Raw genomic sequence first — 23,805 nt, forward strand, 5'->3', positions numbered from 1 at the left:
TCTCAAGGAGCAAGACTAAGAAATTTTAGGCAGAGTCATTGTCTGAACTTAAATCTCCTATTTGCATGATGGCAACAATCGAAGCTATTAAATGTAGGCTCAACATCCACTATTAATTGACGGAATACCTCAAGTGCATATATTCAGTTTCACATCTGGAAATAAAATTTAGATAACTTACATTTGTTTATTATAAGCTTTATTGAAGTTAAAGATAGAAAACAATATACTGTATTTGCAGTTTAATGATTGAAGTTCTTATGACAAAGTAAAATAGTTTACAATAATTATTTTTATATATACTTCATTATATTATCTTTTTAGAGATGTGTGTAAGGAATAAAGGTAATCATTTATGAAGTTCAACAATAATCAGAAAGTTTTCTTCAAAAGAATTTCTTTAAGTGTGTTGCTAGGTATAAAGCTCATAGTTGCCAAAATACTTATATTAAAAGCAAGAACCCAAGTCATTAAATAAAAACAAGAGCACAGTTGTAAAAAAGGCGCACAAAAATCATGCCCTCATTCATACTTTTCAGAAGGGCGCATACATATTTTTAGGCACTGTCATCTCTTCAAATTTTCCGTACCTACAACATACAGCAGGACTTTTGATGTCCAGATACTACTGCTGGGAAATGACTTAAGGCAACCACGTGCAGAAAGCTTGTATAATGCACAGAAAAACAGAGCATTTCAAAAGTACCGGTAAAGGTTTGCAATGATAGTGTGTTTTCATGTGATTAAAAGTATTAATCTAAAAATGCCACTAGAGAAATATGAATGTACTTGATGTAACACTCTTCACCTTTAAAATGACTTTTGAAATTTTTAAACAGATAGACATTTAATTTCTTTGCTGTTTTACAGTGAATATGTGGCTTCCATACCTTAAAATTAACTGCTGATTAATTATGAGAGCCAATTATTCCTAAACCATAGTATAAAATGAACACATTCTAAATATGGAATGTTTAATATATAGATATTGGACTTCAAAAATGAGTCTTCAAAAATTCTCCATGTTTTATCATATTGCATAGCTGCAAATCCATCTATTACAAAAGTGTGCTGTTCATTCGAGTGGAATTTGGCTCCAATTTCTTTCAGTCTCCTCCTTTCATACTGTATAGTGGGTCCACAAGTTTATTGTGCACATGCATTAAACCTTGAAGAAAGAAAGCACAGTTCTATTGTATTTGAAATTTTGAACTGTATCTCATATACTTTAGAAAACAAAAGATGTGTAAGAATAGAGGTTCCCACATGATATAAAATTGTTTATTTTAAAAATGTAAATAGAAATATTTCAGGATATTTAGTTTTAAATACCTAGTATATACCAGTTTTCAATTATTTATGAATCGGTAGTTCCAGAATGTGTACAGGTCCTTTGGGAATAAGCAGGAGTAGGAACAGTTCCTCTCTTCAGAGCTTTGGTAAGACAAAATAAGAGTTTAATATGGACTTGGTTAATACATTTTAATTACACGTGTAAGTGTTTGACGCTCAGTCATTTCCTCTACCATACTCCAATGAAACACTCAGAACTCTCGTTCCACTGGGATAGGCTTGCAGGACATTTAGTCTCATCAAGAACATCCATGGGGATACTTGGTCCACACCAAATGGTCCTTGAAATTTGGCCCTATCAAAAACGTCCATGCTTAGAAACATCCCTGGGTTTAAATAGCCTGTAACATTTACACTTTTGGATTACAGAACTAATACATAAAAAAAAATACTCTCAAGGACCTTTTTTTTGGGCATGGTCCAAGTGTCTTCGTGGATGTCTCAGACAGAACCAAAAATCAAGCACCTTTTGGTGTAGAGCAAATGTCTCCATGGACTTCTTGGACAGGATCAAATGCCCACTAACACTGGGATAGCTTTAGTTCCCCAAAAATCATTGCATCCATCCATCTGGCAAGTGTTTTCCCACTGTTTGGGCATGTATATACAACAGAGATTGATTACAAACCAGAGGGAGGTTTACTAAAACAATACAGAAGAGAACCTACATTAACTCCTGATTTCAGTGTAGATTTAAATTTCTTACAATTGGTATGCTTTAAATTGCTCTTATTAAGCTTCTTGGGAAATATCTTCCAGTTACTAATGTCTTAATACATACATACTATATTTCTTGGAGGGAAACAAAAAGATTGTCCCAATTAATGAACTAAAGATTTCCTATTTTGAGAGTTAAATGAGTTAAATTTTTCAGATTGTCAAGAACAAAGAGGCTGGGGAAATGGACTCATAAAGTCATTTTCTCAGGAAATGGGATGATTGGATTGGGAGACAGCACACTTGGTTAGTAAATATTGTATTATAGGTAGTCCTTGTCAGGAAAGCTGCAGAAATACTCTAAACTGTGAGGAGGACCTATAAGAAATAAGCAAAGATAGGAACATGCAAAGAACACTTAAGTGTTCATGTAGTAGGAGAAAAACCAGAAGAGTCTTAAAAGGAGAGAAAAGAGAAAACTCATTAGATCTGAAAGAGAGAGTGGTAATCGCTCAGCAGCCTACTCTACTGTCTAACTAATCAGCACCTTAAATTTAACAAGGTCTAGACCCATCTGTTCCCTTCCAAACCATTTCTTTGAAAATCATGTTACCCTTCAATGAGTCAAAGTCAGGCAACTACAATCCACTGTTTATTTTCTCTCTTCTCTTTTATAATTCAGCAGCAAGGCCAGTTGGGCACTACAGATGCTCCTTGACTTACATGGGGTTATCTCTCAACAAACTCACAAGTTGACTTGGTAAGTTGAAAATGTGCTTCACACTGCACTGCAGAGTGTGAGCTGTTTACCCTCGTGACCACATGACTGACTGGGCTGCCCACATCACAGTATTTTACTGCACGTTGGTTGCCCAGGACAAGATCGAAATTCAGTGTTCAACTTCTGCTGGGTTTTCACTCTTGCACCCTTACAAAGCTGAAGTGAGGGGCTGTCTGCACTTTCAGAATATATCCCCATTAGCCACAGTGCTTTATCTCCCCACCACCACCCTTGTTGAAGCACCTCTTCACACTAATTACTTCCAGTTGCCTACTTTCGTTCATTTCTTCCATACCGTATTTCTGCCCAGTAGGCAACCTAGTCTTTTTATTTTTTTAAGTTTTTTTATTAAATACTTTTGAATTTTATTGTTGTTCAAGTATAGTTTTCTGCCTTTTCTCCCTACCCCTCCCCACCACTCCAGCCACCTAGTCTTTTTAAAACAGAAACTGGATTGTACCATTTCCCTAATTAAAATTATCCAATTGTTCTGGTCACTTAGAAAGTAATCTCATGTCTTCTCACTTTCTCACCTTTATGCTGAAATCAACCCTAGGTTTGCCGCTGTCACCCCAGAAAAGCTTAGTTCCAGTGCAGGATCTTTATAGTTGCTGTTTGATTCAGCATGGAATGCTCTTCTCCCTGAGCAAAGCATGGCTCGCTCCTTTTTATGTATTAGGTCTCAGCCCACACATCACCTTAAACTATTAATGGCACTTTGCGCTCTTAAAAGCAATTTTCATTCTTAAACAATATTTTCTGCTATGTTTCCAACTAGAAACTAAAGTCCAGGACCTTATATTCACTGCTTTAAGTCCAGGGTTTATAAAGGCCACTGCACATAGTAGCTCAATAACCATTTATTTTTAAAAGTCTGAAGATTTAGTGAGATGGCAATATCTAGTGGCTTTTTTAAATTTAAAAATCAAGCTAGAACATATAATGCTAAAAAGGAGGCAGTATAGAAACAGATAGGAGACAGAGATTCTATAGTTCATGGTCCTGAAGTTAGAACAGGAAAGGTCAAGGGCACTGATGGAATGGCTACACCTTAAGGAAAGGATGGCTAAGCATCAGGGTAAACGTACAATCTTGGAAGGAGGGCTTTGGAGGGACGCACGTTAAGCCTTCCATGCAGCTGGAAGGAAAGAAGAGTCAAAAGAAAGTGAGTAATGGGAAAAGTTTAGAAACTGCAAAACTTGGAGCAACAACTAACCCAGGAAACAAAAGGATTTTGTACCAATTCTAAACTAGGCATAAAAGGCATTTCATTGGTTCAGCCTCCACCTCAGATATATGGCAGCCACTTAACCTATCTGGACTTATTTATAAAATCATCACTCTCAGCTCAAAAATTCAAAACATGTTTGGTTTATGCATGTCTTAAATAGTATAGTATCCAATACTTGAATGTTTCCATAGTGACAGTTCCTATAATGTTATACAACTCTGACCCCAAATGCTTACCTAGTGCTTTGAAGACAAAAAGCCTGTGATAAGAATCCATGAATATGTGGAAAAACCAATGACTATTTCATTCATTAGACTGTTTTATGCAAAGGTATCCCTGAGGCTAGATTTAAAATCACTGCCATCTCAATATGTAAAACTTATTCTCAGGGTTAATAAAACCTCCCCATATCCTTTTGGTGCAATAAAGGCTGCTACAGTTAATTTTACACCCTTATAGGGAAGAAATTAGCTCTTGGATGTTCAGAGGTAAGAGTTCTGAGGGAAGCCAGAACGGAATTAATCCACAAGCATTCTTTCAGTGAACATTCTTTGTGTTCGTGGAGTCTAGTTTTAAACTAAACTAGACATTTTATCCATGGCCTACATTCTAATATTGGGATTTTCAAAGTTAAAAAAACAACAACAACTAGGGTAACATCATTGTTAAAGTTAAACATTCCATATTTAAAAATAACAAGTTAAACTTAGAATGCAGGAAAAAGTAGTCAGTACTGAACCACCTCTGGTGATAGTGAGGAGCCGTCCACCTGACAGAAATCAAGCACAGCAGCAGTCAGCCTGGAATCCCATGATGTAGCAGAGCTAGGAAAGGCTCAGGCAGTCCTCAATTCTCCCACATTAATCTATAAATTTATCTGCATGATGTACGTGCATGGGTGAGCACACATATATGTGCATTTTTCTGAGGACAGTCTCTTTTCACCAGATTTTCAAAGTGGTCCATGTCCTAAGAAAGGTGAAGAATCACTAGCAAGTCAACCCTGGTTTGCCTTTTTGCTCTAAACCTATACATTTCCTTTCAGTCTAGCCCATTAACAAATTAATGTTCTCTATTCTATTAACAATAGCTTCTTCTGCTACTATATTAGCTCATCCTTACATCATATCCCCTTTTTCCAGGGCTCTCAACACCAGCAGGTCAACTAGAGTTTTCTTCAATGACTGTTTAACTATAATTCTCTCCTTCATTCATTATCCTTTGGACTTCATTGTGTGACTTACGGAATAAAGCACTTAAACTGGTAGGGTCTCCTAGTCCTGTGGTCTAATCCAACCACCCCCACATGGATCAAGCACCTCCAGTGTATCAGGCACACTTCCAGATGCTGAAACTATGTAGTAAACAAACTAAAGTCCTTACCTTTGTGAAGCTTTTGTTTTAATGCAATATATTACATTGTATTTTCTCAAATCAGTTAATAAATGAGCCAACTTTTTAAGAAGAATGTCAACCACTTTCAGGCAAGAATAATTCTTTCACATTTGATTAACCCTGTGTTAGACAATGTACTTGAAAATACTTTCAACCATGTTTCTTGGCTGATGTCACTAACTGGAAAACATTATTTACATTTTCCAAAAATATACATCAAAAGGTAATATTTCATAGTGCAAAGGAAATATCTGCTAATGAGAGAGATTTACCAGATGATATCTCCAGACAGAACCAATCTTACTTAAAACAGTATTTAACTGAGGTGTTTAATCCATTTCCACAAGCAGTATATATATAAACAGCAGTAGAAAGGAGACTGGAGAGAACCAGGAAGAGAGGGCACAACAAAGACAGTGGTAATTTGAACCATGTGGTGCAGAAAATGTTTTGTCTTCTAGAGGATCAGCTTTTAAGGATCATTCTTGATACAATTCATCTATCATTTCTCACAGCTTTGATCATGGAAAAGAATATATTAATGCTTTAAAACAACTTAAAACATCAGTATAAACATTAAGAATTCAACTCCTTTATGAAGTTTTCTTTTTTAAACTATACATTGGCTCTATCTTTTATACATAAGATAAGGCTGCTTCCCAACTAGAAATTTTGAAAATTTTATTACTTGATATTTGGATAATAAGTCAAGAATTTACTATGACTTAAGGTAAAAATTGGTAACTTTCTACACAAGAATTTGATAAAATAACTGCTACTTAAGTAATAAACAAATAAGTAAAATTCTTCTAATGAGTATTGAAAAATATACAGACTTCCTGACATGTTGCCAGAAGAAGAAAGTTAAATATCATAGACTTTAAAGGTCAATTTTATGGGTTGGGCTTATTGTAAACTCATTTAACCACTGTCAAGAAATTGGAGCAGGGCCTAAAAAGGATGCAACAGCAATAACAACAACAAAAAGTGTTCATCTTAAAAATATATAAAGCACATAAAATGTTTTATTTTAAAAAGCAAAAACGAGTATTAAACTGTTTTCCTGTGATATACTTTTATCTTTCAAAAGGTGTACGTTAAAATAAACTTCCATTTACTGATGACTTTGTTTTAAATGTAGTTAACCTGCATTTTCTTCAGAAGCTAAATAAACAAAACCCTTTAAATTTCTGTTGTACTTTTTGGCAATGGCAGAAGAAATGGTAGTAATGGGAATGGAATTTGAATTACAGATGATTGTAGGATTCATATCCTTCAGTACATAGTGAAGTGATATATTAACCCAAATAAGGTACGGCAAATATAAAAACTATATTAATAATAGATTTTTGTATTTATTTATTTATAATATTATAAATGTATTTTATAGCAATTATTCTACCTATATCAAAATACTTTATTATAAGATGAGGTCTATATGAGTCCCAGAACAATATCTCAATTCCATTTTCCTCCATATTAAGACAGGCATCCCAACAGAACCTCATATCCTGAACCTCTTCAAAAATACATATGGCTCCAAGGGAAAAATACAGTGCTGCCAAAAAAGCAATGAATGCAGCAATTCTCTCGTAAATAGCTAGATATACACTTCAAAATGTTTCAGAAAAGCTAGAATGTGGGTAGGTGAACTGAAAGAACTAAATGCATATAATCATCTACCTCTTTTCTGTTTCACATTTTCCTTAACATATATATGCCTATGACTTTTTGGAAGCAACATGATTTGGATCATACCATATCTAGAGTTGACTCATCTATAAGGCATTGTAACGGTGGACAAATCCCAGATTTGAGGTAAGACTGACCTCACCCAGCTCACCCACACATAAGCTGTGTGACTCTGGGTACACAATTTAATGAATACTCATTTCATAGAAATACTTTTGATGAATATTGTGTAACACAAGAAAACTCTTACAACACATAAGTATAAATACAAAACTATACACACATGATCACAATTCTGTTTTACAAATTAGACTACTTTAATTGTTTGCCAAACTTGCATTTGTGTGTAAGCTTTTGGAGTTTTGCCGTGCTCACACATTCACATGAACCATGAGTTACTGGTATCCTTTAAATTGACATAATTTTTAAGGTTTGTACTATATTTCATGAAGTGCTAAAACTTTGAGACATTATTTTACATACCACTAAGAAAAAAGTGCTACCAGATAAACTAGAAGAGGCCACCAATTTTAAAAACATCCCAATTTTAAACAAGATAAAAATGAAAGAAAATGGTGGTGGTGGGAAAATGGAGACACCTGTGCTTGAACAACAATAAAAAATGAAAAAAAATGAAAGAAAATATTTCTAAGAGGCAATAAAATATGGTAACTTCTTCAACCTCTATATCCATGAAATACAGGTTTGATTAGTTCAGTATAATTTTATTAATACATGTTAAGTAAATACCTAGTTACTGGAGTAAAAATTAAAAATTTATATTCACATGTTACATACTTTATGCATTACTTACCTACGTGTATGATCAATTACATAATATTTTTATATCAGCTATATAAATACAGGTGCTTTGTAAAGAGTACCTATTTATACAGCTTCTTTAGGTGTGTGTATTTATATATGGAATTGACTCAAGCAGGAAATGGTTTCTAACCTGAGTGTACTCAAAATTCTCCTTGAAAATATCCTAAATGACCCGTTAACATCAAGCATAGGTGGTTTTGTATATATAACCTGGTATGGTGAGGTTTAAGAATTACCGAAATAGACGGACTGCAGGAAGAAGAGGAAAATACATATGCAAAAGTCTGTGCAAACTCCTGCTTACTTGTAAAGATTATGCCACACAGTCTGACACTTAACATTTATTACTTTATTATGTGGGAATAATTTGTTTGAAATTGTGAGGATTAAATGAGATAGCGGGCAACCCATCTTATCCACTGATTAGACTCTAAACATAGATAGATATAAAATCAGAAAGGATATATATATATATATATGTATACAATTTCCTTTGGGTTTTTCAATCTTGTATATTCAATATGAAATTAAAAATCTTATTAAATTTTGGATTTTAGGAAAAATCGTATCTACTGAAAATATAGATTGAAGAGATTCTCCTCATGCAAACAAACAGGAAATTATCTGAAAGCTCTTATATGAGGTGAGATATTCCTTGAACACCGTTTCTATCCTTGAAATAACTGGCCAGTAAGTATGTCAGCACATTGCCAGTTTTTAATGGGCCACAGTGTAGGAGATAACTCGACAAACAAATTCCGTTCTATAAGGGAACATTCTCACATTCTGCTTTTGAGATTTCAATGCTCACCTTTAAAGTATTTCACAGTTTTAACTCTTAATTCTAAGGTAGCATCCTCATCACACACAAAAATAGTTCGGGGGTGCTGCTGGAAAGCTGAAACAGTCCACATGTGGCTGACTCCCTCTTCTATTGCTTTGTAGAGAGCAAATGCCTTGTGTGCGCCTGTTATGAGGATCATTACCTGAAAAATCATGAACGTTACTTGTTAATTCTTAAAATATTCTAAATAAATGATGGAGAACCTCTATTTGCTTGAAAACAATGACTTGGGCACCAATATTCTTCTGCGAGAAAAATAAAAATAAATAGCTCCATATTTCCTCAAAGTGCAAGGTATTTACTTCTGCTCTTTAAGGTAATAGGCAAATAAAAACCTGTGCACATTAAGCTCTACAACTGAAGATAAGAATATCCTGAAGTATGATGACCTGTTTCAAAAGAATGCTATAAAAATATCAATGCACTAAGCCCTTGGGAAAATGATAGAGCCCGTGAGTCACTCTGCCAAAATGGTTGTCTTTATAGCCATGCTGGCAATGGATACTGTGACATAAATGGCCTCATATAATTTTTTTGTTGGAAAAAATTGACCAAAAAAATCAATATTTGAGTAATTTTCTGTTCATTTTAAGAATCAGCATAAGAGCTGTATTATAATTTAAATCTTGTTAAATTTAAAGAAATATTTGTATAACTTTCAGTTTCATATTTGAGAAATAAGATTGTTCTAAATCTGTTTTTCAACTTATTTACAAAATAAATTTGAGTCTTTGAAAGGTTTTTCATACACTGATGAATTTTAGATGAAAAACTCCTACATTGTGAATGACATTTCTGTTTGTAAGTTCAAATCTAGGTAGGTATATTTACGTCACGATGAGTTAAATATTAATTATTTTCTTGTCTGTAATCTTTCCTCTGAAACTGCCCATCTGGCCCCCAGAAATGAAAGGAGTTTAGGGTTTCTCTATGGTGGTTAAATAACCACTTATAACCATGAGTTGACTGTCTTGCTATTTTCAGGGAAGGAAATGATAGCCCACTTAAAATTTTAAAAATTAGACAGGGTATACTGTTCAGAGATCTTGCCTTTTTTACATGTACTAAATTTAGAACAGACCCAGTCCTAGAGGAGTTCTTTTCCTGCTGGAAACCAACATCCCCATCCTGTCAGGAGTACATTACACTAACTTATCCTGAGCCTCCAAAAGTAGGTGAGTATCATCTAGCATTGCACTGTTGCAATGCACAGTTTTTTACAAGAATATTTCACTTAAAAACATAAATATAATCAGGGTGATTTTAGGACCTCAAATTGTAAAGCAGGAGTAGGCAAGTGAAGGAGTAACCCAAAAGAGGCAGTGCCTAATTCTTAGTTTATAGCTCAAAAGACTGAATTTAGCTGAATTCTAAACATGGCAATAAGAAAAAAAAAGTTACTGAAAGCTAGAACATTTAAAATGTGAATAGGTAGCAACCAAAATATAACATATTAGGCACCATTAATTCCTCCAATATCTATTAATATCAAAGGAAAAACGTTAATTCTTACTTCTCTAGCATCCATCACTGTCCCCACACCAACTGTTAGAGCCATAGTTGGCACCTTCGATAAATCTCCATCAAAATATTTAGCATTTGCCAAAATGGTGTCCATTGCTAGAGTCTTTAACCTTGTTCTTGATACTAAACTGGATCCTGGCTCATTGAAAGCAATATGACCATCCGGACCAATTCCTTTCAAAAGAAATACACACACACAAACGTAGATAAGTAAAGAAGGCTTTCAAAGTTCAACGTGTCTTTAAGAACGAAGAAACAGTTATAATCATGCTTACCATGTTTATTCAATAGCTGAATTTCCAGTGATGCATTAACATAGCTGTTCCTGTATGTATTTGATTTGACAAGTACTTCACTGTTAGCATTGAGGTGGCATTATTCCATTAGCAGTAAAATTACGTATGTCCTTATATTAGAATAATACTTTACATTTATAGAGCATTTTTACATGCATCATCTCAACAGCAGACATATTTAACAATCCTATGAGATAGGTTAGGCTTATCTATTTCCCTCATCACCCCCAACTTTTTTTAGATTCAAAAGGAAAGACTGCTGCTCCAGGATAACATACGACTTGTTCAAGTTAGCAATGTAGTAACTACTGAAAACATAAATCTAAATTTTCGGATGCTGACCCAGTGGTCTTTTTTTGTTTTACTCACACTTTAACTTGCTTGGTTCTAGTCCAGATGGGACAATTAACTCCTCCTCCCTATAGTACAATTTCCTCATTTATAAAAATGTCTACACTGGACAAGATATTTCCTTGGGGAAGCAGTTTTCTTCAAACTTTTTGTTACTGTAACCACTTGTAAGAAACACATCTGAGGCTTCAATCTAGTACATGTACACACCCACACACAGATAAATATCACTGAAACAAGAATTGCATGGAACAATAGCCCTTCTAGGAGCCATATAAGCTACTCTGAGTACACTCATTTGAATGTAGTTTGAATGTAGTTTTCATTTGAGTGTACTTTGAATGTAGTTTGGATTACATTCAAAACATACAAAAAGGAAATACTGCATGTAATTGACTATATTGATTTCATGACTTAATAGTGGGTGACATACACAATTTGAAAATACTGCTTCAAGGAGGTCTACTGTCAGCTCTAATATTCTAGGATTGCCTCTAAAATTTAGGTAAAAATATGGCATTCCTTATTTGAAGGATATTGCAGGTATACCTTTTATAAAATCAACACTCTGTCTACAACATAATAAACCAAGTTTCATTTACATGTACTATATTAGCTAGTCAGATTTCTGACAATCTCAATAAAAAAACACACCCACCAGATCTCGGAGTCAAAAATTCGGTTACCTTTATAATTGCATATTTACTTTAATGATACTGTATTTTACTGACCCTTTAACACACACTTCTGACAAATTATTCCCAGGTGACAACGTAAAACATGACAAAGAGTAACCTGGTTTTGTAGGAAGAAAAAAGAAATGAAAACCTTAGGAAGCAGATATACTACTACCAGAGCACAACAACCTCGGTATTTTTAATGTGGAGACATAAAGCCAGACCCACGTGTGGCTAATACATACGGACTATTTCCATTATTAAGTATGTATCTGCTTGTAAATGCATGTTTTAAATTATAGATATACATCTTTCTAGATTTGTAAAACTATTTTGTTTCACCTCTTAAATATACCCAAATATTTATATTTCTCTATGTGTGTATAAAGAGGAAAGGATGGAACCAGGAAAATCAAAGTTCTGGGGAAAACAAAGTCCTTCCAAATCAACGCTAGTGGTCTCACTGGTTATTTGGGTCATACGAGTGTACAATAGTTCTTAATGGAGAAATGTCCATGTATTCCTTTAATAATGATCAGAAGTTGAGCTTTCTGATACAAAATTACATTTTTTCAAATGTTCATAGCATTTTACAAGGCTTTATAGACTTTCTTAAAAATAATCATGAAATCTAAAACCATGGCTACTTCTTATTCGGTCTAAGTCAAAACTAGGATATCAGAACCTTTATGAAACACCTCTAAAACCTCAGAGTCTGGATTATGCAGGGTGGGACAAAAGTAGATTTACAGATGTTTGTATGGAAAATACAACAATAAATAATAATATAAGAATAATCTGTTTCATGTTCTCGCAACTGTAAACCTACCTTTGTTCTACCCTGTATGTTTTTCTCATGTCCCTTATAGTTTGTGGGATACACTGTGAACTTCATGAGAGTAAAACTTTATCTTCTTCATCACTGTATCCTTACCATTTAGCTCAAGGCATGACACACAGGAGGTCCTCACTAAATATTGGCTGAATAAATGAATGGATGGATGCTGTTCTTGAATATGCTCAGAGTTTCTCCCTGCTGCTTCCGCCCTGCTCTCCTTCCCTCAAAACAGGGGCTAGGACAGTCAGAATACCTGTGTGTCTCTCAGGCAGAATGAACTGTGGCCTAAGGATAAGTAGTTGTCCCCACCTGAAATAATTAGAATTTCTTTCTGGGGATTCTGAAACTTGGTGAGGGTCACAGAAAGAAAAAAGGAATTCAGGGCTGAGGCATCTGATGGCGGCAGTGTGGGAAAGGGTGGATGAGTTGCCCCTGCTTCGGAGATCTGAGGCTCCCGATTCTTGTTCTCCCAAAGACTTGGTTTTATTCAACTCTTCTCACCCAACAATCATTCCAATTAATTCAATTTTGACCCCATTAGCAGTTTAAGGTTACTTGTAAACCGAAGTCTCTAATCATGTATCCAAAGGAAAGTGTTAAAGTTTTCCTCACTGTTTTATTTTCTTTTTTAAAAGAGTGTGATTTATAAAATTCCATGTCTGTGTGCTTTATGGCTGTGGGGGGTCAAGGAGAACATGATACGCTCTCATCTCAACACTTCCCGCATCAGAGGAAGAACGAGAACCTTTGGGAGAGCCCTCCTCCTTTCCCTTCCCTTCTGAAGGAAGGGGCTCCTGCTGCATTCCCCAGAGTGAGCTCTGCGGCTTACACGTCGTAAACTGCCCATGTTGGCCTCAAGCACAACCTGCGATCTCTAATCCAACTTTACCTTTAATAAGGCTGATATTTTGATCCCATTTGGCTCAGTTCTTAGTGTTTTTATTAACCAAACCCTGGAACAAAAGAAGGGTAAGTGGTAAGACCCAGATACCAAGCCTCATCTTGAAAATCCAATGATGAGAAACCTAGATCAACAAAGGCAAAGAATCAAATGAGATTCTTTCATGAGTACACATCCAATAATAGGGTACCAAACAGGAAAAAGTTGAAAGAAAATGAAATAAATTAACCATTCATTCTGTATACACAGAGCAATTATGTCCTTCGAATTGTAAATATAAACTGTGGGGCCCTAGACCATCATATGACTGAAGTGAAGATGCTAATGGAAGAAGCAAGGAAATCCTCTTAAGTTTTTATTTTGCTGGGAGCCAAAGTCCACAGAAAGCTTAAGATAAAAATTGGTTAAAAAACAAGGTAAAGTTCTTTTTAGTAGTAGAAGTGAATGATAAATAATTATAATTTATGCACTACTTACTCAATGGGAGAAGTAAGGTGACTTATAGTGAAAAAATGAACCAAAAAAGGTTAGCTAAAAGGAAATGAGAAGTGACTTAAAGCTATGAAGAAAGAAGAAAGCTCTACTAGAACTCTTTGATAAGGGAAATTAGATTCAACCTTAAATATTATGTTCATCTATGGATGCTTTCTGGTAAGCAAGCGAAAGGACAAAGTGGAGTTAGAGTTATCAGTTTTTTTCTCAGTAAGTTCTACTTCCTGGCATTGAGTCCCTAAGGGATTTGACACATGGATCCTTCTGTAAAGTCAATAAATTAACAGAAAAAAAAGTGTTCAATGAAGTAAAAAAATGTTTTTTCATGCAGCCATTTTTAATAATGAAAATATCCTAATAACTATAATCTTTTTTATATAACAGTACATAAGAGAAAATACTTCATGATATAACTAAACAGTTTAGGTATACTATATAACAATAATTCTACTAGATTTTGGTACAGAGTTTAAAAAATCTGAAGAACACAGGGGTAGTGCACTCCTTAAACAATCTCAAGTATCTACTTCCTTAGCCTTGATATTTGCAAGTGCAAATAGTAATTATCTCAGAATTGAGCCAGATGGACAAAAGTGAAGTACAAATGTTTTCCAGGAACCCTGAGGTAATATGAGGAAATTTGATTTAAAATGCAGATAACTTTTCTATTTTGAAAAGCAAAATAATCTAAGTTAGATTCTTGCTCCAATAAAAATCATTCCATCTACACAAGAAAGTAACTGATAGTGTGGTTCTGCTGGACAGAGATAAAACTTCCCTTAAAGAGAGAATTTTTATCTTGCCAGGTACCTTTACAGGTAGGTTATTCAGTTTAAAAGCAGGAAATTTAGTGAATTAAGGAACAATTATTTCAGCATCTACAGTTCAGAGAAGAAAGACTGCACTAACACTTAATAGAATACCAACTACATACCAGCCACTGTGCAAGGCATTTTATACATTTTAACACAGTTAATGCTCACACATTTTGGAATGGTTAACATTAATCCTGCTTTACAAATGACTTAATTACACTGAACTTCAATTAACCTCCCAAAGTTTTACAGATAACAAGTGGCCAAAACAGGAGGAAAATTTATGTTTGACTGAAAAACCCAATTCTCCCCAAGGACAACCAACAGACTCAACCATACTTGGCCACCTCAACCATAAATTAACCTCATACAGTTCTAGCGAAGAGCTAATTCATGTAATTTTCAGCAGGCTTCTAATAAGTTAATTATAAGATACATCCAAAGAACTTAATGTTAATTTTGAGCTTTAGTATGTTTAGTTGAATACTAAAGAATCTGCCAAAAAACTACTTTAGTTTCAGTGTAGTTGATGTTACTGTGATGTTAAGATACTATTTTGTTGGTAACAAATTAGCCATCTCAAATGCTTCAAACTGATGACAGAAAACTATGTTGTTATCACAAAGGAAGAAACTCTTCACCTATTTTCGGTGATAGTTATGCACACTCAAACATCTCCACACATAAGTTTCTAGTGGAATTAGTTCAGCATTTAATCCCTTTGGGAGATTATGAAGATAATCATACTGCTTAATTCATATTAACCAAAGGCTGCTGATAATAAAATCTTACATCATTCTTACCTGATTTCTTAGAGCAAATTAAGTGACTAGTAGAGAAATGCTAAAATCCACTTGTTCCACATGTGACTTTTAGAAATTTAACTCTCTAACATGACAAGAAGCTGGGTTGATATTAAAAAAATAGGATAAAAATATCGTTTAGGAAAAGAAACAAAGGAATCGGGATCTGTTTCTCAAATGTAAGATTATTTTTTGATGAAAATAAGGTAAAATAGAAATCAGAAGCTGAGTAAACGTGTATTATAGAAGTCACAGGTGTTCTTCACACTATGCAATGGTGAGATGTTTTTTATTCATAGCACCTTAACCAAGTATTAATAAATGACTAATGACAAAATGTCATACATACCTCCAACAAAGAGATCAATTCCTCCAGCTTCTTTTATTTTCTTCTCAAATGCGTCACATTCTGCTTGTAAGTCTGCAGCGTTTCCATCAAGGATATGAGCATTATTAGGATCTATATCAACATGCTTAAAAAAGTTATTCCACATATAAGAATGGTAGCTTTCCGGATGATTTCTGGGAAGTCCTAAATGTAAAGTTAGTAAATATAAATGTAATTATTTTCAGAAATAAATCTAAAATGTACTTTTCTGATTAAGCTTTAAATGCTATTTAAAATATGTAATCTTTCTACACCACATTCAACATAAAAGAATTTTTATGTGGAATATATGCCAGGCATTATTTTAATGACTGTACATGTATGCTAATTCAATTAATTTGTACATCTATAAAAATATTATCATCATCCCACTTTACAGGTTACCAATAGAAGCACAGGAAATGTAAATAACTTTCTTAAAGTTACATAAGTCATAGAGGGGCTGGAACTCAAACACAGAAGTCTAGTTCATGTGCATTTAGTCACTAGATTCCATTTGTCAAACATGCAAAATTTTAACCAATGGAACTGATGTGTTAAACTCAATGTAAATTAACCACACAACTAAAATGATGGTCCATGTTCCTTCTGTATTCTTCCTGTGTGCCTACAAAATATATTGAATCACAAGAGTTCTTGGCTATCACTTAGGCTACCCATAAACATGTTTTATTATATTTAAAAGCACAGTTTATATGCATCACAGATCTTTCTAATTAAGCAAGTTAGCAATCAATAAATTATAAAAACTTTAAAGCTACAAATATAATAGCCTTAAACTTACAAAATCTTTATTTTGCTAATTACTCTTATATGTTACTTTATTCCCCACAAGAAGACTAGTCTTAACTTTGCCTTCAGGAAAATTTTTTTAAAAGAATAAGAAATGTGAACAGATTAGGTCAAAGTTTTAAGATTAGTAAATTACAGAGCCCAAGATGAGTACAGATAATCTGATTCTTAGTCCCATATTCCTTCTATTATATTGTGCTATTATTGCAAAAATAAAGATTTTTTTATAATTCCCAACCTCATCATAAGCTGTATATTATACTCTAAAAGTATATTCATATTACATTCAACATAATTGCAAATTACATTATTCTCAAAATATACTCACTTAAAAATAATACACATAACATACCCAAATCATATATTAAAAAAATATAGCTTACCTACATACTCATCCATGTTAAAGGTCTTCACATATTTAAAAGAGAGGTCTCCATTTTTGTGATATTCTATTAGTTTTTTATAACATCCTAATGGTGTACTACCTAAAAGAGATAAAAATTACATTTTCTAACATAACGAAAATTTAATTTAAAAGTTTACATTAACTTTATCCTATATCTCTACTATAATAGGCAAACAATTCTTAGTATTTAAATATGTATTCAATTAACACATATATGATTAATGAGTCTCTTTTGAAGACACACTGATATTTTATTAAACTAGAATTTGCTGATAAAGTTGGAAATCTGTCAATAGAAATTACAGTTCAGAAAATTATTCTTGAGTTGTTAGGTATTTGGAATTAGTATGTATATTCCAAGATTAGAAACATTTAGCACATTTGAATTTTTTAAAAAATCTACCTTTAGAAGAAAAAAATTTAGAGGATTTGTAGCCTCAAGGATATATAAACAGACCAAGTATTGACCATATATTGAAATCAAAAGGAAAACCAAAGCTAAAATTAAATATTGTCCCTAATTTCAAAATTGACTCTGAAACTGGCAAGGACTGAGTAAGGAAACTTACCCTTTAAGTATTTAACTGGAGTTCCCGTTCCTCATTTGTTATGTGTGATCTTTAACATGTATCAGCAGAATGCATTATGTAAAATGACTTCTAGGAAATGGGATCTTGACTTTGAGTACTTCATCTGAGTTCCTGATTTTATTGTTTTATAAATGTAATTCTTTATATGGTTTATAAAATTAAAATGATTTTTTAAAATCCCTCATGATATAGTACAATAAAGATAAGTCAATTTAGCCACTTGAGAATGGCCTTCCTTTATTTTATGAATAGACTATACTTTTTCATTGAGCTACAAATTGGAAGGCGAGCTTGGCTGTATTCTAACAGCAAGTGCCCTGGTCTTCCCATTCCTGGTTACAGTGCTGACTCCTCGTCCACCCACCATCCCAAAACAAAGCACCTGCACACAAAATTTCTAGTGAAGTGGCAGGCAGAACTAAACAGTCTCTGGCAAAAAAGAAAGTGTATATGTTTATACATATAAATATAAATATATATATATATATATATATGCATGTGTGCTTATATGTATATATGTGCATATATACACACATAGAAACAAATTCTAAAGTAGTAAAAGGACTGCCTCTCATTTGAGAAGACAATAATGGAAGTGGCTATAAATAATAAATATCATAGGGACAGATTCAGAGAACAAAAGACTAAGAGATTTTCTTAAAGTTAGGCATATACATTGCTTTAAAATGCAATTAATAGTTGTCAAATTTTACAATTCCTTCTCAAAGAACCACAGCCCGCTAACATGAAAAATGGCTAAAAAATGGATAAATATGCTTTTCTTTCTTTCCTCTAAAAGCATAAGTATTCTGACTTTATCTTTCTATAACTATGTCTATGGAAATCCCTCTTAATTTAAGGATATATAAATAAAAAATGAGAAGTTGTCACAATGGTAAAAAGAAATATGCATTTTTCCACTTTTGAATCAAAGTGGCTAAAGAAAAAAACAATGGAAGATATGGTACAGGGTGTATTGATTTTAAAATTCATTTAAATATTTGCTTTGTGATACTCAGTAACAATATTTAGCAAGAGCTTATTATAATTCTGATAAAATAAAGATTAAGACTGTTTCTATCCTAGAAGAACTCAAAAGATGGGGTAGCAAGTACAGAGTAACTTTAACACAAGAAAACTATTATAAATAACCTATAAGAAGTCCAGAAAACTGTTACGAACCCAAGAAAACTATAGTCTTGCTTGTTGGTGGAAGGATCAAAGAACATGACATTTCAACTAAGTTTTGAAGGAGTGGAATTCCAATAGTCAAAGATTGGGTAAGTTGTAGTGGAGACCAGAAAAAAATGGGGGGAGGAGGTTCAAAGACAGCCTTTTTATGCCTTCCATGTGCTAGATACAATGCTCATGTTTTCATACATTAGCTCATGTACACCCCAAAACCTTGGGAAGTTGGCATTATCTTTCCCATTGTGAAGATAAAAGAATCAGGTCAAAAAAGATTAAGGAATCTGCTAAATATCACACGGCAGTGAAGCCAGAGATTCAATAGTTTATTTGGTTCCAGAGCTCATATAGTTTTCATTATATAACACACTAGCGACATGAGTGAAAGTAAAGCCAGCAAGTTCAGGCGTATTCTTTAAAGTAAAAGCAGGCTAATTTTCCTGTCATGATTCAGTTCAGGGGAACAAACAGTGGGAATAAGTCAGGGATGTAAGTCAGGCCCATAGCACTCAGGCCCTTAAATGTCAAGCTTGTTAAAATCACTTCAATAAATACACTGAGCAAATATATCTCAGAAATTGTGCTTGGTTGGAGGGTAATTACAATAGAACGTGTTACTTGCAATTACAGAAATGTGCTCACACATTTCAAAAGCACAGAGAGTAGGGGGTATGATAAACACTGTTGATGGCCAACGGTCAATGAAGGAGAAAAGCAGGAAACACCAAGAGATACACACTTTTGGCAGGTACATTACTAGGCAGTTACACTAGCCAAAACAAAGCAAAAGTTGTATATCTAAATACACAAAAAGATGTTTAGCACTGTTGGCATTTATGACAAGCCCTTCTGTCCTCACACTCAAATTACAGTTTATTTCTACATCATAATTAAGCCAGAGTGACTAAGTTAGGTGGCCTGAATATAGCACAGATTTACAGTATGTGAACTGATAAGAAAGCCATGGTTCAACTACTGGAGCTCACGTATCAGAACTGTGGTTGCTGGGAAGGCCCAGTAATGGTGTGTACAATTGTATGAAGTACCTCTCTGCCATTTGCCATTCTCATCAAGGTCTACTGCACTGGACCAAAAAGCAAAAAGCAAAACAACACACAGACAAAAAAAGTCAACTTGGTAAACTAAAGATTAACTTTCATAAAAATTATGTAAGTGCAAAAAATATTATGATCGTACATTTTACATAGTTGGCATGTGTTGGGAGTGGGGAGAACAGGAGGAGAAAGTACTGTTTAAATAAAACACATTTATGGGAACTTTAAATTTATATAGTATTTGTAGTATATAAGGGACTTGCACATTTACTCTTATTTGTGCTCAAAACAGACTGTCAGCTGTTATTATCCTTCTCTTTCTAAAAGGTAAGGAAATTGAGGCCCAGGAATGCAGAACAAATGCCTTGCTGTAAGCAAGGAAGTAGCAACCCTGATTCCAGGTCCAATACTCTTTCCTGTGGAAGTCTACAATACCAAATAAAGTGCCGCAATGTCGATGACACTATTTGGTTTTTTTTTTTTAAGGAAAAACTTGACAGAGAACTAAATTCAATAAAATATGTAATGAATGCTTATATTTATTCTGTCATGAAAACATACTAATCTGTAATTTTTTACTTAGATACTTCGATAAAAGAAAGAAAATAAACAGAAATAGCAAAGGGCTAATATGATAACATGAAGCAGCTAAGGTGAAAGTAACACAACAGCACATACTCTAGGTACCTCTTCATGGTTAATAGGAAGGATAATCTAATAGAAATTATATGAATAGTGAAAGTGACGTCCCTAAAACAAACAAACAAAAAACTACAAGAAAAATGTACAAAAAATACTATGACCATCACTTAAGTTAGGGTATTTCCGTCTGTATTTTGGAGTGGTAGGTGAGATAGAATTTAAACAAAATACAGTAACAAAATATAGACGCTAGATAGACAGATGATAGATAAAGAGATAGGTAGGTAGAGATTTCTGGCTTTATATACTAATATATTCAATCAGTGATGTGATAAACTAAACAAGAAACATTTTATTAAAGGAAATCCTTCAATCCCAGAACTTCAAATATCTAAAATGGGGGGAAAGGTATATTACCTGTTGGTAAACCCAGGGTAAAGTATCTGTCCTGTCCAGGTTTGAACTGGATGATACGATTACAGATGTATTTGGCTGCCCATTCACTAGCCAAGTCATAGTTATCGAGAATTACCAGCCTCATTACGGTGGTGCACAGCTTCCAGGACAAGAAGTTCAAACCTGAGAAAATTCCATTGCAGAACACTTGAAATAACTTACAGACAGTTAAATAGAAGTGTAACACCCTGATGAATTAAAAACAGACATTACTTAAGAAAGACACGCATGTATACAAATACAATCTGTACTTTGTAGTAGTAATAGCTGTTCTCTTTTAAACACACCTTGGTTTCTGGGCAGTAGGCTAGGTCATTTAAATACATATAATAATCCTAACAATGATCTGCAAAAGTAAACATCATGCCCAGTTTTAGATGAGGGCAGAAACTCACACAATTTACACGGCTACTAAGTGAGGAAGCCAGAATTCATATCAAGGCAAATTTACTATAAAGACACTACATTGTCTCTACAAGGGTACTGTATGAATCAACACAAAACAAACCTAAAGGCAAACAAAGCCGTACTCATTTCTTGATTGCAAGTTAATGGTAATAATGATTACTCAGCAACTTTTTGGTTATTTACTAAAATCCAGAATTCTCCCTATAAATGACATAAAAATCAAACCTCCCTTTATGAAATAATGTTTTTATAAAAATGATACCTGGACTTTAAAACTTTTTCAATCAATATAGAAAGGTAAAAAAAAAGTTTAAAAAATCAACCCAAATCCTATGACTCAAATAATTCTATTATTATTAGGTTTATATCATTGCAGATATCCAATGCACACAAGTAAATAGAATGTATAGAAATAGTTTTTAATAATGGGATCATACTATGCATGCTATTTTTGAGTGTTTAAAGATGCTTTTCTTTTAGACACATTTTTTCATTTCTTTAATTAGATTTATTGGGATGACATTGCTTAATAAAATTATACTGATTTTGACATACTATTTTTAATAGAAATCATAGCACTAAATTTTCCCTGCATTCGACAAAAGAAAAACAAAGTGAACTAAGGAACTGCTGATTTTGGGGGAAAAATTTTCTTCACAAAAGCAATTTCAGTTCCTAAAAGAGTACTCTAAAGTTAACAGAAATTATACAAATATTAAAAGAGCAGAGTCATTTAAAAACTATATGCTTCCATTTTAGACAATGTGGATTGACCTAGTATAATGAAAGAAAAAATTGCATTCTTACACTTTCTAACATCCCGATTTCTGTAAGATGTACTATTTTTGTATTGTCAAGATTTATAACATTTACACTAGAACAGTAATTTCCACATTTTAATTCCCAAGTTTTCTATTTCTACAATCCCACATTTAATTTAGTTTTACACTTACATGGATTTGTCACCCAACCAATCCTTTTAGAAACTGCTTCAGCAGCAGAAGTCCTGAATTCTGTACCCACAGGCTTTACATAGAATAACGAGTCAACTTCTTTAACTCGACAGGGGCAGGTCACATTACAATGAATATACAGAACCTAAACAATGTCCTTGGGAACATAACAATTTAGGATTCTGGCATAACAACAAAAATTATGATCACTAACATCTAGAATTCTGGCACAGTGACAAGAGGTAAATAGCATTTGCTTATTTAAAACATAGATTCCCAGGCCACTTTCACAGAACACAGTATTTCTGAAATGGGATCCAGGGAATCCCCACTTTTACAAACAGCACATCTGATTCTTACTATCGGGTGAAATTTGGGAAAGAACGCCACGCGCACGAGATGGCTGCATTGGAGAGGTTCAAGTAAGTCAGGTCAGGTACAGGCAAGTTTTGTCTATTTTTTAAACTGTCTGGAGTCCAAAATGAATCAATTCACCCAGAGAAAAGCAGAAAGGTTTTGCCACAGTTAAGCATGCAAATTAAGAAATGCGTTTCTGCCAGTCCTAAGAGATCCAAACTTCTATGGCCCTGGGCCATTTTCTGGCATCACAACCAGGGCTCTCAAAAAGTGACACAGCACCACCACGTCCTTCATCTTCCCCAGGTGCTGATTCATTTTGGAGGAAGGGCTGCTGAACACAAATCTCAGAACTTTAGAGCTGGATGGGAACTTCTACAGGACTTGGGCTTCACGGTAGGATCTATGGTAGGATTTAGACTTCCGGAGTCGTTGCTCTGGGCTTTTTCCCTACACCACACAGTATCTAACCTGAAAAGGTCCCAGAAGCCCGGACCAAGCAGAGGACGTGCAGGGCGGGGTGCCCGCTCCCAAGCAGGTGCCCCAGGCAGCAGAGAAGGGTGTGGTTTCTGCCAAGGGAGAAAAAAAAAAAGGGCTTGGGCTGCAGACCCACCTACACTGCGCGGCTGCCGGGCCCAGTCACTCCAGAAACTACAGCTACTAGCAAGTGAGGATGATTTACGAATTTTTGACAAGTGTCAGGGGAAAGCCGCCAGAGGGGAGGCGCCAGATGGAAACCCCCTCCTTAAGCCCCAGTTCTGAACTGGAGGACCAGCCAAGTTTGATGCTGGTCGTCCTCCCTTCTCCGTCCCCGCGCCTCGCGGGTCCCCGGACCCTAAATCCACCGTGGGGTCCACGTACCTCTCTCGGTACAAAGCCCAACCGAGGGGACTAGGACCAGCCGGGTCCTACCGCCCGACGCTCCTACTTGACCCAAAGCCCTGGACCACCCCCCCCCCCCCCCCGGCTCACCAGCTCTTCCCACGCAGGAACGATCAGAACAGCCAACACTTAGCAACCCCCGAACGACCCGCAACAGCAAGTGGAGCGCGAACCCGAAGACCCGGATGCAAAACGAGGCGTAGGCAAGGCGGC

The 23,805-nt window shown here is 34.7% G+C and overlaps 1 protein-coding gene across 2 annotated transcripts; it reads right to left on the reverse strand.

Moving 5' to 3' along the window:
* Window positions 1-182: 182 nt before the first annotated feature.
* Window positions 183-23,805, reverse strand: GNPDA2 (glucosamine-6-phosphate deaminase 2). 2 transcript variants are annotated; one of them, XM_045834241.1, is made up of 8 exons: window positions 23,683-23,805; window positions 20,954-21,115; window positions 17,039-17,140; window positions 15,825-16,007; window positions 10,292-10,476; window positions 8,746-8,920; window positions 1,333-1,434; window positions 183-1,168 (listed from the first exon to the last, which is right to left on the reverse strand). In XM_045834241.1, exons 2-7 carry the CDS (start codon window positions 21,075-21,077, stop codon window positions 1,358-1,360), a joined length of 846 nt encoding a protein of 281 aa, XP_045690197.1. In that variant the 5' UTR covers window positions 21,078-21,115; window positions 23,683-23,805; the 3' UTR covers window positions 183-1,168; window positions 1,333-1,357. The 2 variants fall into 2 exon arrangements, with proteins under 2 accessions (XP_045690197.1, XP_045690198.1); XM_045834242.1 differs by lacking the exon at window positions 1,333-1,434.

This window comes from Phyllostomus hastatus, unplaced genomic scaffold, assembly GCF_019186645.2.
Source record: "Phyllostomus hastatus isolate PE091 unplaced genomic scaffold, TTU_PhHast_1.1 phas_contig_196, whole genome shotgun sequence".
NCBI classification, from domain to species: Eukaryota; Metazoa; Chordata; class Mammalia; order Chiroptera; family Phyllostomidae; genus Phyllostomus; species Phyllostomus hastatus.

What these genes read in the sequence shown, in the direction of transcription:
- GNPDA2 (XM_045834241.1), bottom strand. Translation starts at nt 21,077, where the DNA reads ATGAGGCTGGTAATTCTCGATAACTATGACTTGGCTAGTGAATGGGCA. An exon ending in AATTGATCTCTTTGTTGGAG is followed by an intron (nt 10,477 to 15,824) that starts GTATGTATGACA and finishes TTCTTTTGAAAG; the next exon opens with GAATTGGTCCGGATGGTCAT. An exon ending in AACTGTGAAATACTTTAAAG is followed by an intron (nt 1,435 to 8,745) that starts GTGAGCATTGAA and finishes GTCTTACCAAAG; the next exon opens with CTCTGAAGAGAGGAACTGTT.